At 38.5% G+C, this 14641-nt stretch overlaps 1 protein-coding gene across 5 annotated transcripts in view; it reads right to left on the bottom strand.

Annotated features, from left to right (window-relative positions):
- CCDC191 (coiled-coil domain containing 191) overlaps positions 1-14641 on the bottom strand; it is an 88065-nt gene that overhangs the window by 24510 nt on the left and 48914 nt on the right. For 4 of the 5 annotated variants that reach the window (XM_073009734.1, XM_007985761.3, XM_007985760.3 and 1 more), the window contains 2 exons: positions 12682-12764; positions 11511-11612 (listed from right to left, as the gene is read on the bottom strand). In XM_073009734.1, the coding sequence (XP_072865835.1) occupies positions 11511-11612; positions 12682-12764 (185 nt within the window). Of the gene's footprint in view, positions 1-2958; positions 3027-11510; positions 11613-12681; positions 12765-14641 lie in introns of those variants that run through there. The other variant, XM_073009733.1, reaches the window with a different exon arrangement.

A 14641-nucleotide genomic window follows, 5' to 3' on the forward strand; every position in this document is an offset into this window, starting at 1 on the left:
GATAGACAATATTCTGGGCCATAAAGCAAAACTTTATAATTTCATGCAATATACATTCTTGGAACATAATGAAATTAAACTAGAAATTAAAACCAGACATTAAACTAGTAGAAAGTTATCTGGAAGTCCTCAAATATTTAAACTTTAAAGAATAAACTTCTTAATAACCCATGGGACAATGAGGACATCTCAAGGGAAATTAAAAATATTTTGAATTAAATAAAGATAAAAATATCAATATATGATATACAAGTAAAAGAGTGCTTAGAGGGAAATTTACAGCAGTAAATTCATGTACTAGAAAAGGAGAGGCCAGGCATGGTGGCTCATGCCTTTAATCTTACCACTTTGGGAGGCCAAGGTGGGAGGATCTTTTGAGCCCAGGAACTTAAGACCAGCCTGGACAACATAGTGAGACCCCATCTCTACAAAAAATTTTAAAAATCAATTGGACATGGTGGTGCATGCCTGTAGTCACATTTACTCATGAGGCTGAGGTGAGAGGATTGCCTGAGCCCAGGAGTTTGAGATTACAGTGAGCTATGATCACACCACTGCATTCCTACCTGGGCAACAGAACAAGGCCCTGTCTCTAAAGAAAGAAAGAAAGAAAAAGAGAAAGCTCTGAAATCAATCATTTAAGTTTATATCTTAGGAAACTAGAGGAAGAAAGCAAAATCTTAAGGAAGGAGGAGGACAGAAATAAAAATTAAAGCAGAAATCAATGAAATTGAAAAGAGGAAAATAACAAAGAAAACCAATGAAACCAAAAGTTAGTTTTTGAAAAGGAATAAAATTGATAAGACTGATATCCAGGTAAACCAGAAAAGAGAGAAGATATATATCGCCAATATCAAAATTTAAAGAGCAGACATCATTACTGATCTCATAGACATTAAAAAGGTCATAAGAGAATACTAGGACCTCTATTCCAAGAGACTTGAAAACTTAGATTAAATGCTCAAATTTCTTGAAATATACAAACTACCAAGGTTTACTCAAGAAGAAAGAAAAACTGAATAGCTCAATATCTATTAAAGAAATAGAATATATTATTTTAAATCCTCTTAAAAAAGAAAATTCCGGGTGAGGGACAAAAAACTACAAATTAGGTTCAGTGTATATTGCTCAAGTGATGGATGCACCTAAATCTCACAAATCCCCACCAAATAATTTACTCATGTAATTAAATACCACCTGTTCCCCCAAAACCTACAGAAATAAAAAATTTAATAAAAAATAATTTAAAAAAGAGAAAATTCCAGGCCCAGGTGGTTTCACCAGTGAATTCTACCAAACATTTTAGAGAGAAATAACACCATCTTTACACACTCTCTTCCAAAAAGTAAAAAAGGGTATACTTTCCCCATTTTATGAGGCTAACCATTATCCTAATACCACAACAAGACAAACATAATATTGAAAAAAAAGGAAATGCAGGCTGGGTGTGGTGGTGCATGCTTAGAATCCCAGCTCCTCAGAAGGCTTAGGCAAGCTAACTTGAACCCAAGTGTTCAAGACTAGCCTGCGCAACATAGCGAGACCATACCTCAAAAAAAAAAAAAAAGGCCAGACGTGGTGGCTCACGCCTGTAATCCCAGCACTTTGGGAGACTGAGGTGGGCAGATCACAAGGTTAAAAGTTCAGGCCAGCCTGGCCAACATGGTGAAATCCCGTCTCTACTAAAAAAACAAAAAATAGCTGGGTGTGGTGGTGCGTGCCTCTAACCCCAGCTACTCAGGAGGCCAAGGCAGGAGAATCACTTGAACCCGGGAGGTGGAGGTTGCAGTGAGCTGAGATTGCGCCATGGCACTCCAGTCTGGGCGACAGAGTGAGACTCCATCAAAAACAAACAAACAAAAACCCCAAAAACCAAATTCTTAACAAAATACCAGCAAATGAAATCTAACAATATATAAAAATTACACACTATGACCAAGTGGAGTTCATCTCAGGAAGACAAGGCTAATTTTACATTGGAAGGCCAATCAATGTAGCTTACCATATTAGTAGAGGAATTAAGAAAACTATATGATCATATCAAAGATGCAGAAAGAACTTTCAGTGAAATTTGTAATAAACACTCTCAGCAATCTAGAAATAAATGAAAACATCCTTCATCTAATAAAAGGCATTCATGAAAAACCCACAGCAAACATCACACTTAACGGTGAGATACTGAATGCTTTCCCCCTAGATATGAAACAAGGCAAGGATGTCTTCTCTCCCCATGCCTATTCCATCTCATAGTGGAAGTCCTAACTAGTGCAATAAGGCAAGATAAATAAGTAAAAGGCATGCAGATTGGAAAGGAAGAAATAAAATTGCATTTATTAGCAGACAACCTGGTTGTTTATCTAGAATATTCCAAATAATTTACAAAAATACTTCTGGAACCAAAAAGTGAGTTTAGCAAGATTGCAGGATACAACATCAACATACTAAAATGAATTATATTCCCATATTAGCAATGAATAAATGGAGTATGAAAATTTAAAAAAATATGATTTATAATAGTGCCCCCAAAATGCAGTACTTAGGTACAAATCTAACAAAATGTGAGATGTGAGAAACAATGATGAAAGAAATCAAAGATCTAAATAAATGGAGAAAAGACATCAGCAAGATGGTGGAGTCGCAGCTTTCTACCATCATATCCCCACAGAAGCACTGATTTTTGACAAGTACCCATGGATGAGAGTACCTTTGTGGAAGTCCAGAAGTCCAGCAGTGAAGTTCCAGCACATCACTAGACACGTTGAAGGGGGTAAGAATAGTTTCACTTTATCTGGGTCACCCCTCCCCCAAGGCAGCACAGTTCAATGCCAAGAGAGACCCCCACAGCCTGTGATTCCTCCCATAGGGGAAAGTGAGAGGAGAGTGTGTAAGCATTCAGCTCCCTCAGCTTTGTAGGATGCTGCCCAAGAGGCCCACTTCTTTCTTACCTTACCCAGATTACTGAAGTAATCAGCACAGCTGAGTGGTTCAAGGAAGCTGGGAACAGGGAAGAAAGGCCACAGACCCTACTAACCAATAAACAAATAAGGAGATTCAATGAGTAATTTAAAAATCTAACGAACAAAAACCTAGGACTTCATTGGTGAATTATATCAAACATTTAAAGAATTAATGCCAATTATTTTCAAACTCTTCCAAAAAAACTGAAGAGAAAGGAACATTTCCACAATCATTTTATGAGGCCAGCATTATCCTGATACTAAAGACAGACAAGGATAATACAAGAAAAAAAATTATAGGCCAATATACCTGATGAACGTAAGTGCAAAAATCCTGAACAAAATAGTAGCAAACTAAATTCAAGAGCACATTAAAAGGATAATACACTATGATCAAGTGGGAGTTATCCCTGGGATGCAAGGATGGTTCAATATGCACAAATCAATAAATGTGATACACCATATTAACAGAATGAAGGATAAAAATAATATGATCATCTCAACAGATGCAGAAAAGCATCTGACAAAACTCAACATCCCTGCATGATAAAAAAAAAAAACTTTCAGTGGGCTGGGTCACCTCTGTGACCCAGGTGTGGTGGCTCACGCCTGTAATCCAGCACTTTGAGAGGCTGAGGAAGGAGGATCGCTTGAGCCCAGGAGTTTGAGACCAGCCTGGACAACCTGGTGAAACCACATCTCTACTAAAAATATAAAAATTAGCTGGTGGCGTGCGCCTGTAGTCTCAACTACTTGGGAGGCTGAGGTGGGAGAATCGCTTGAGCCTGGGAGTTGGAGGTTAGAGTAAGCCAAGATCGTGTGCCACTGCACTCCAGCCTGGGTGACAGTGAGGCCCTGTCTTGGAAAAAAAAGAAAAGAAAAAAAAATTAACTCCAAATAGACCACAGACCTAAATGTAAGATGTAAAACTTTGTGAAGGAAAAACTGAAAATCTGAGTGACTTTGGGTTTGGTGATTAGTTTTGGATACAACACCAACAGGACAATCCATGAAAGAAAAAAGTAAGGTTGACTTTATTAAAATTTAACACTTCCCTCTGTGAAAGACACTGTTAAGTGAATTAAAGTACAAGCCTTAGACTGGGAGAAAATATTTGCAAATCACCTATCGAACAAAGGACTTGGTCCAGAATATATAAAGAACTTTAAAAACCCAACAATAAGTAAACAAAAAATGGACAAAAGATCTGAACAGATACTTCATCAGAGAATATATATGGATATCAAGTGAAGATATGAAAGAATTCTTAGCATTATTTGTTGTTAGGGAAATTCAAATAAATACCACAATGATATATTACTACGTACCTATTAGAACATATTAACCCCCCCAAACTGGCAATAACAAATGCTGATGAGGATGTGCAACAAAAAGACCTTTCATTTATCATTGGTAGGAACACAAAACAGTGCAGCCTCTTTGGAATAGAATTTGGCAATTACCTATAAACTTAAACGTTGACTTACCACACTACCTAGCAATCACATTCCTAGGTATTTACCTAAGTGAATTGAAAACTTAAAAAATTAAAAAAAATTTTTTTTTTAGAAACAGGGTCTTGCTTTGTCACCCAGGCTGGAGTGCAATAGCAAATCATAGCTCTCTGCAACTTTGAACTCCTGAGCTCAAGCGATCCTCCCACCTCAACCTCCCAAGTAGCTGGGACTACAGGTGCATGTCACCACACCTGGCTAATTTCTTTCATTTTGTAGAGACAAGGTCTCACTATGTTGCCCAGGCTGATATGAACCTTTGGGTTCAAGAAATCCTCCTCAGCCTTCCAAAGTGTTGGGATTACAGGTGTGAACACCTGGCTGAACTGAAAACTTATGAGTCCAAACAAAAACATGTATGTAAATGTTTCTAGCAACTTTATTCATAATTGCCAGAAACTGGAAGCAGTATCAACAGAGGAATAGATAACTTGCATATGCAGACGAAATTCTATTGGAATACTATTTGATGATAAAAAGGACTGAGCTTTTGATTCATGCAACAAAATGGATGAATCATAAATGCATTTTACTAAGTGAAAAAACCAACACTGTATGAATCCACTGATGACTTCTGGAAAAGGCAAAACACATAGGAATAGAAAACAAATCTGTGTTTGCCAGGGGTTAGGGGCTGGCGGATGTCCCACTGGGTACAATGTTCACTATTTGAGTGATGGGTACACTAAAAGCCCAGACTTCAGCACTCCACAATATATCCATGTAGCAAAATTGCATTTATACCCCCTAAATCTACAAATATTAAAAAATGAGGGGTATACAGAGGAAGTTGTAACATGAAGGAACTGCTTTTTATAATACTCTGCATTTGTTAAAAGCCATAGCACTGTACATTAACAAGAGTGAACTTTAAAGTAGAAAAACAACAAAATTAACCAGAATGTCAGGGATTCTAGGATGGAATGTAGCCTGTGACAAATGAATCTGACTGTATTAAAAACAAATGACAAAACTGTACTCAAGGAGCTGGGGAAAATAGGTGCTGACCTAGGGAAAAATAGGAGCTGACCTAAGTAACTTAAAACTTATTTTAGTCGAATGATTTGTATTGCTTTGGGTATATACCCAGTAATGGGATTGCTGGGTCAAATGGTATTTCTGGTTCTAGATCCTTGAGGAACCACCACACTGTCTTCCCCAATGGTTGAACTAATTTACAATCCCACCATCAGTGTAAAATTGTTCCTATTTCTCCACGGCCTCAGCAGCATCTATTGTTTCTTTACATTTTAATACTCGCTATTCTGACTAGCATGAGATGGTATCTCATTGTGGTTTTGATTTGTATTTCTCTGTTGATCAGGATGATGAGCTTTTTTTTTTTTTTTTCATATGTTTTTTGACCGCATAAATGTCTTACTTTGAGAAGTGTCTGTTCATATCCTTTGCCCACTTTTTGATGGGGCTGTTTGTTTTTTTCTTGTACATTTAAGTTCCTTATAGATTCTGGATATTAGACCTTTGTCAGATGGATAGATTGCAAAAATTTTCTCCCTTTCTGTAGGTTCCTATCCCCCCTGATGATAGTGTCTTTTGCTGTGCAGAAGCTCTTTAGTTTAATTAGATCCCATTTGTCAATTTTGGCTTTTGTTGCAATTGCTTTTGGCGTCTCTGCCCATGCCTATGTCCTGAATGGTAGTGCCTAGGTTTTTCTTCTAGGGCTTTTATGGTTTTGGGTTTTATATTTAAGTCTGTAATCCATCTTGAGTTAATTTTTGTATAAGGTGTAAGGAAGGGGTCCAGTTTCAGTTTTCTGTACATGGTTAGCCAGTTTTCCAAACATCATTTATTAAATAGGGAATCATTTCCCCATTGCTTGTTTTTATCAGGTTTGTTGAAGATCAGATGGTTGTAGATGTGTGGTGTTACTTCTGAGGTCTCTGTTCTGTTCCATTGGTCTATATGTCTGTTTTGGTACCAGTACCATGCTATTTTGGTTACTGTAGCCTTGTAGTATAGTTTGAAGTCAGGTAGAATGATGCCTCCAGCTAAAGACTCATGCACATGTATATTTATTGCAGCACTATTTACAATAGCAAAGACTTGGAGCCAAAACAAATACCCATCAATGATAGACTGGATAAAGAAAATGTGGTATATATACACCGTGGAATGCTGTGCAGCCATAAGAATGAGATTACGTCATTTGCAGGGACATGGATGAAACTGGAAGCCATCATCCTCAGCAAACTAATACAGGAACAGAAAACCAAAAACTGCATGTTCTCACTCATAAGTGGGAGTTGAACAATGAGAACACATGGACACAGAGAGAGGAACAACACACACTGGGGCCTGTCGGGGGTTGGGGGGCAAGGGGAAGGAGAGCATTAGGACAAATGCCTAATGCATGCAGGGCTTAAAACCTATATGATGGGTTGATGGGTGAAGCAAACCACCATGGCACATGTATACCTATGTAACAAACTTGCATGTTCTGCACATGTATCCCAGATTTTAACTGGAAACCATAGGGTTAAAGATAAATGGAACTGTACATAAACACTGTACTGTATTTGGTAATTTTTTTCTCATTGGGGTTTGGGTAATCAGTTTTGAAACTGCTTTACATCTATCCTGGGGTTGAACAAATAAGTGGATGAATTGTGGGAGCCAGGTTTCACACTGTCAGAGGGCATTTACAAATAAGCAAGAAGGGAAGCATAGGATAAACCCTATAGTGCTGGATTAGAGCCAGAAACATCAGTATGAACTCATATTTAGGTAGAGCTACACATACATATATGTATATATACACACACAGACGGATAGACACAGAATGATTACAGATAGGTATGTATACATAGTATAGTATACATATATTACCTACCTCCAACTGCCAAGGTCCTATAATCAGTGACACCCCAGTAGCAATTTCACCCTCAGTACTTATATATTGCTTTCCAAATACCATTTATAACTAAGAACCCTCAGAGAAATGGCTTATTCGTGAGGGAAGGGCAATGAAAAAATAAAAGATGAATAGCATCAGAAAGTAAAGTGCCCAAAAACCACAAAATAATGAGGGTATGTCAAAGGGACAATAGGAGCCAACCTTAAAGAGCTCCCAGTGGCCAAAGCTGAAACAATTTGAGCAACAAAATAACTAACATAGTATTTTTAATAACCCAAAGTATAAAATAAATATACAGTCAGATGCTATCTAATGATGTTTGGGTAAATGAAAGACTGAATGTACCAAGGTGGCCCTATAAGGTTATAATGGAGCTGAAAAGTTTCTATTGCCCAGTGATACTGTAGCTGTTCTAATTCACAGTGTCATACATTACTCAAGCAGTTGTGGTAAAGCTAGTATAAACAAACTTACTGTGCTGCCAGTCATATAAAAGTATAGCATATATAATTATGTGAAGTACATAATACTTGAGAATGACACTATACATTTTATCATTATTTTAGATTGTACTCCTTATTAAAAAAAAAAGTTGACTGGGCATGGTGGCTCACGCCTGTAATCCCAGCACTTTGGGAGGTCGAGGTGGGCGGATCACCTGAAGTCGGGAGTTCAAGACCAGCCTGACCCACATGGAGAAACCCCATCTCTACTAAAAATACAAAAAGTAGCCAGCATGGTGGTGCATGACTGTAATCCCAGCTACTCGGAAGGCTGAGGAACGAGAATTGCTTGAACCTGGGAGGCGGAGGTTGTGGTGAGCCGAGATCGCACCATTGCACTCCAGCCTGGGCAACAAGAGTGAAACTCCACCTCAAAACAAACAAACAAACAAACAAAAACCAAAAGTTAACTGTAAAACAGCCTTAGGCATTCCTTCAAGAGGTATTCAAGAAGAAAGCATCACTATAATAGGAGATGACAGCTCCACTGGTGTTACTGCCCCTGAAGACCTTTCAGTGGAACAAACTGTGGAGGGGGACGACTATGATACTGATGATTCTGACCCCCTGAGATCGCCCAATGGGCTCATAAACAAAATGGCCATGGTGGCAGAGATAGAGGTTATGCATGGGGTCAGCAACATAGACTTCCACTCACCGATGCTGACCTGGCTAAAGGCACTGCCGAGTACCCAATCTGCCAGCAGCAGAGACTAACAATGAGTCCCTGACGTGGCACCATTCCCCAGGGTGGTCAGCAAGCTACCCAGGGGCAGGTTGATTACAGTGAACTGCTTCCATTAAGGAAGGGGCAACATTTTGTACTTACTGGAACAGACTAGATATGGATTTGCTTTCCCTGCATACAATGATTCTGCCAAAACTACCATCTGTGGACTTACAGATTCACCTTATCTACCGTGATCATATTCCACGCCGTTGCTTCTGACCAAAGAACTCACTTCACAGCAAAAAAGTATAGCAATGGGCCTATGCTCATGGAATTCATTGGCCCTACTATGTTCCCTACCATCCAGAACCAGGTGGATTGATCCAACATTGGAATAGCCCTTTGAAGACTTAGTTATAGCACCAGCTAGGTGGCAATACCTTGCAGGGCTCGGGAAGGTTCTTCAGAAGTCCGTACATCCTCTTAATCAGTATCCAATACGTGGCATGGTTTCTCTGATAGCCAGGATTCAAGGGCCCAGCAATCAAGAGATGGAAATGAGAATGGTACACTATTACTCTTAGTAATACCACTAGCAAAAATTTGTCTTCCTGTTCCCATGATTTTATGCTTTACTAGCCTAGAGGTCTTAGTTCCAGAGGGAAGAATGCTTTCACCAAGAGACATAATGATTCCACTTAACTGCAAGTTGACTGCTACCTGGCCACTTTGGGCTCCTTGTGCCACTGAATCAACAGGCAAATAAGGGAGTTATGGGGCTAGCTTGGGGTGACTGATCCTGCCTGCCAAGGGGGAACTGAACTACTACTCTACATGAAGGTAAGGAAGAATACATTTGGAATACAGGAGATTTGTTAGGGTGCCTCTTAGTATTAACACGGTCCTGTAATTAGAGTAAATGGAAAACTACAACCTAATCCAAGCAGGACAATGAATGTTGCTGTGGCTTTAGGAATGAAGGTTTGGGTCACCTGTTGGGTAGACAATCACAAGCAGCTGAGGTGCTTGCTGAAGGCAAGGGGAATATGGAGGGTTAGTGGAAGAAGGTATTTATAAATACCAGTTACAACCATGTAACCAGCTGTAGAAACAAAAACTAATAGTCATGAGTATTTTCTTTTTATTTTGCTATGAATACATTTGTGCATTTTCTTTTCTCTTATTATTTTATCATGTAACTTTCTATCATAGTATTTAAGTATTGCTAACATTACATCATTTATGCTATGTAAGTATTTAAGTTATGGGATATCATGGAGAAGAGTAAACATCAGACAAGGACTTTACCTCCTCTTCTGAGGAATGGTTTAGTATGTTTTCAGTTGTATGCTGGATAGTTGTATCATGTTAGGTGGAATTATAATCGTGCTATTGTCTTTATTTGCAGATTAACTATGGTTTACGGAGATGTGCATGGGTGCCAACTTGACAAGGGGTGGACTTGTGAAGGCTAATTTTATGTGTCAACTTGACTATACCATGGGGTGCTAGATTAAACATTATTTTTGGATGTGTCTTTAAGGATGTCTCTCGATAAGATTAGCATTTGAGTTGGTGGCCTTAGTAAAGCAGATTGCCCTCACTAATGTTGGTGGGCATCATCCAATCTGCTGAGGGCCTGAATAGAACTTTCAAAAAGGAGAAGGAAGGAAGAATTTGTCCCTTTTTCTTCCTGCCTGCCATCTGGAGCTGGGATATTGGTCTTCTCTTGCTCTGTGACTGAGATTTATACCATTAACTCCCCTGATTCTGAGCCTTCAGACTTGAACTGAAATTACACCACTGGGTTTCTTGGGTCTCCAGATGGCAGATGGCAGATCATGGGACTTCTCAGCTTCCATAATTGCATGAGCCAATTTCTCAAAATAAGTCTCCCTCTGTCTATATGTCCTACTGGTTCTCTTTTTCTGGAGAATCCTGACTAATACAATTCTCCATTCAAATTTCCTTTTCATGAAAATGCCTCCAATTTTTCCAAATTCTTCATGAAACATACCTTGTATGACTTTCTTGATCTCCCTCTCTCTCTCTCTTTTTTTTTCTTAGAGATGGTCTTACTTTGTTGCCCAGGTTGGAGCTCAGTGGCACAATCTCAGCTCACTGCTGCCTTGAACTCCTGGGCTCAAATATTCTTCCTGCCTTAGCCTCCCAAGTAGCTGGCGATTATAGGCAGGTGTCACTGCTCCCAGGATTAAAATTTTTTTTTTTTTTGTCAAGACAGGGTCTTGCCATATTGCCCAGGCTAGTCTCAAACTCCTGGGCTCAAGCAATCCTCCTGCCTCGGGCTCCCAAAGTGCTGGGATTACAGGTGTGAGCCACCACGTCTGGCCCCTTGATCTCTTTTGGTCTATGTAGCACATGATGGCAAATAATCTACTACAGTGTCTCTGACAGGTTTGTAGTTTTGGGCCTTATCTTCCCAAGCAGAATTTAATAACCTTAGAGTAAGAGCTTTTTCTCTTATTTCTTCTGTGTGTATTATTATTTCTGTGTGTATTATCACTTCTTCTTCCATTTGTTAATTCATTTATTCACTCATTAAACACGTATCTGCTGGGTGCCAATACAATGGTGAACAACACCAGACAGTTCCCTTAACTCTTATGGAGATTACAGTTTAGTTGGGGACGTAGAAATGAATAAAACAGCCATAAAACAAATGCACAATGATAAGTGTCAATAATGTTCTGAAGGGAAGATATTTGATGAGAGTCCACAAAGGGGAACCCTACCTAACTTTGAGTGGAGAGGAGGATGGGCAGGGCAGGAAAGGCTAATCCGGACAAAGTCATGTTTGAGCTGAGATCTGAAGAATGAGTAGCTTTTCACTAAATAAGATAGAGAAAAGAAGTGAAGGTTAGAGAAGAGTATTCCAGATAGAAGTTCTGGCTTAAAGAGGGTGGATAGGGCCACAGTATCACACACAGCAAGCCTCAAGATACAAGGACTGACCAAATAGACAATACTAACCATTTTCTTCAGTCTCTTCTCTTCTCGTTTTCTTTCAAGCTGTGCCTCCTTTTCTTCTGCCTCCCTTTTCTGACGTTCCTCCTCTTGGGCCTTTAACTGGACCTGATTGAGATTAGAACCCAGAAAAATCAGAACCCTCAATTTGAACAGAAATGTGATCTTTTATGTTTAGGATAGTCAATCTACCAAAGTGCCTGTCCTATCTCTGGAGTAAGTCTGCACTTGGTGATAAAAGTAGAAAACTCAATCAACATGTCATCAGTTATGTAACTTAAAAGTTTCTCCAAAAGAATCCTTTTCTACTTGGGAAGGAAAGACTGATCATAAATAATATCACTAATTTTTCATTTAAAAATGATGACTTTGGCTGGGCGTGGTGGCTCACGCCTATAATCCCAGCACTCTGGGAGGCCAAGACGGGCGGATCACGAGGTCAGGAGATCGAGACCATCCTGGCTAACACGGTGAAAAGTCTCTACTAAAAACACACAAAAAAATTAGCCAGGCGTGGTGGCGGGTGCCTGTAGTCCCAGCTACTCAGGAGGCTGAGGCAGGAGAATGGAGTGAACCCAGGGGGCGGAGCTTGCAGTGAGCTGAGATCGCGCCACTGCCCTCCAGCTTGGGCGACAGAGCGAGACTCCGTCTCAAAAAAAAAAAAAAAAAAGATGACTTTTTAGTTTTTACTGTCATCTGTGAAAAACTAACTCCAAGTTACAAACAGTTTAGGGGGAAAAAGGTTTTCTTTCATTTCACCAGAAAACCCCCAACTGATAGAACTGTTTATTTTTTCTTGGTAATTACAAAATGTACTTCGGATAGTCTAGGTCAAAACTTTGGAAGATAAGAACTAACCCCCTTTGCAAATTCATTAGGTCAGACATCTGCCTATAATACACTAATCTTGTTTATGTGTAAATCTTCTAATCTGCTGGCTCTTATAAACTTTTATAACATTTTCTTCCTGCTGTGTTAATGATGTTGATGTTTCTGTCCCCCTTATTTTCCTAAAATTGTCAAAGAATTCAGGCCAGTAGGCCAAAAAACCATTTCCAAAGTTGACGTAACCCTATTGTCTCAAGAGTTCTGAAAAAGTGAGGTTTCATCTTTTAAGAAAGACCTAGACAAATCCTTTTTTTTTTTTTTGACTCAGTTTGCATTTTGAATTTATTACCAATTTTTCTTCTTCTTGTTTTTTCTTCTTCTCTGCCAAGATCCGCCTACGTTCAGCCCGTTGAATTGCTCTCTCTTCCATAGCTAGAAAATAGTAACAGAGTTCTAACATTTTTTATATTGAAAAAAATATGAGGAATACTGCAAGAGAAATGCCTCCATTTCATAGTAAAATTTAGTGTTATTATTAGGGTTTTCTTGTAAGTTGAAAGTTCACAATCTCAGAAAATATGTAGCGATAAATAGAACTTATATACTCTATAGGTTAAAGACTCACTATCCCATCCTCAGCAATGAGGAACAATTTATAAATTAATTGTTTGTATTTTTATTAAAAATGATTAAAAATGATTTATGATTTATAAAAAATGATTTACTGATTTATAATGTGCCTTGATGATAGACTTTTAGTATATGAAACCCAGAAACCAGAATTATAATTTGATTATATATTTGATGAATGCAGGAAACTTTAATTACACCTAACAAGTACTTTGAGAGTAGAATCATTCCTCAAATCCTATTGAATCTGCTAATTTTTCTTAAGTCACTGTACATATGTCTGTATATATAAGAACAACAACAAACAAACTAAAGTTTGGGGTCATGATGAAGATATTTCAATCTAGTTTTAAGGCCTGGATATACAGATGGGCAGGAAATGGAATTGTACCAGGCATTTGGAGAACTGGCATATGAATGAATTTGAGTGTCAGAATCCTGTTCTTGACAGTCTATTAAATATCGATCCAAAAGAAACAAATGTGCAAGATGGTCTGATAATATGACTCTGTAATCAGTTGGGGCTTTCACAGGAAGAGGGGCATGGATGGGAGGAGTATCAAGTTCTGCTCACCTAAGCCAGCCAATAGTTACTTTCAGTTCCTTGTGCCATATTACAGAGAAAAGAATTTAAGTCCAAGTTTTAAGAATTAACAAACAAAAAACTCACCAGGCTATTTCTTACAGATATTAAGTGTCTGCTTTGCTGAAGAAGAATGGTAGTGCCACAGATGGCGAGAGTGAAATTGTCTCTCAGAAGGCAGAAATAGACTAGGGGATTAAAGTAAGAGACCCCTAAGAAGCAGAGTCTCTGGTAATGTGCCCTTTGCCCATCTTTTCTAGATCTAATCATTAAAAGACTACTTGAAAGTAGACTGGGCTTCTAAAATAGCTAACTCCTTGATCAAACAATAATTTTAAAAAAAAATCACACTTAACTGGGCATTTCCTAACCAAGCTTAATGACAGGCAACGCCAGCATAAATTGCTGTCCTGGCAGATAGTTAATGCAAAGACTACCAATTTCTTCATTAATAGGAACTGACTGCAGGCACAGTATCTTCATTTGCAATTACTTCTTGTTAAACCAGCAATCTTGTCACAGGTAAAAAAATCAAATTTACAAACCACAATATAATTGTCAAAGTGCCAACCACCACATGCAAACATATGTACAGTGAAGGACTAAGTATATAGTAAAAACAATTAGCAGATTCACTAGGTGAGTTCTGAAGAATGCTTCTATTCACATAGTTTAGTTTAAATAAGGGTTTCTGGCCAGGTGCAGTGGTTCATGCCTATAATCTCAACACTTAGGGAGGCTGAGGTGGGAGGACTGCTTGAGGCCAGGAGTTTGAGACCAGTCTGGGTAACACAGGAAGACCCTACCTGTACCAAATAAATAAATGTTTCTATGTGCATCAAAAATGTTATCAAATTAAGATATCTGGTTTGTAGGTTTCATTACTAAAATCCTATCAGTAAGTTATAACATTGTAAAATGATATAATAACTTAGCTTGGATTACTGTAAACTGATCAATATTTGAACATTAACAAAGTACGATGACAGGTGACCTTTACCAGTGTTTGTCCTTGGCAGCTACTCAGAGCTTTCTCATTTGTATAATTATCCTTTTTTTTTCCACAATCCAAATCTCAAATTACAGAAAAATGACA

The sequence above is a fragment of the Chlorocebus sabaeus genome, chromosome 22 (assembly GCF_047675955.1).
Source record: "Chlorocebus sabaeus isolate Y175 chromosome 22, mChlSab1.0.hap1, whole genome shotgun sequence".
In the NCBI taxonomy this organism is placed as follows: Eukaryota; Metazoa; Chordata; class Mammalia; order Primates; family Cercopithecidae; genus Chlorocebus; species Chlorocebus sabaeus.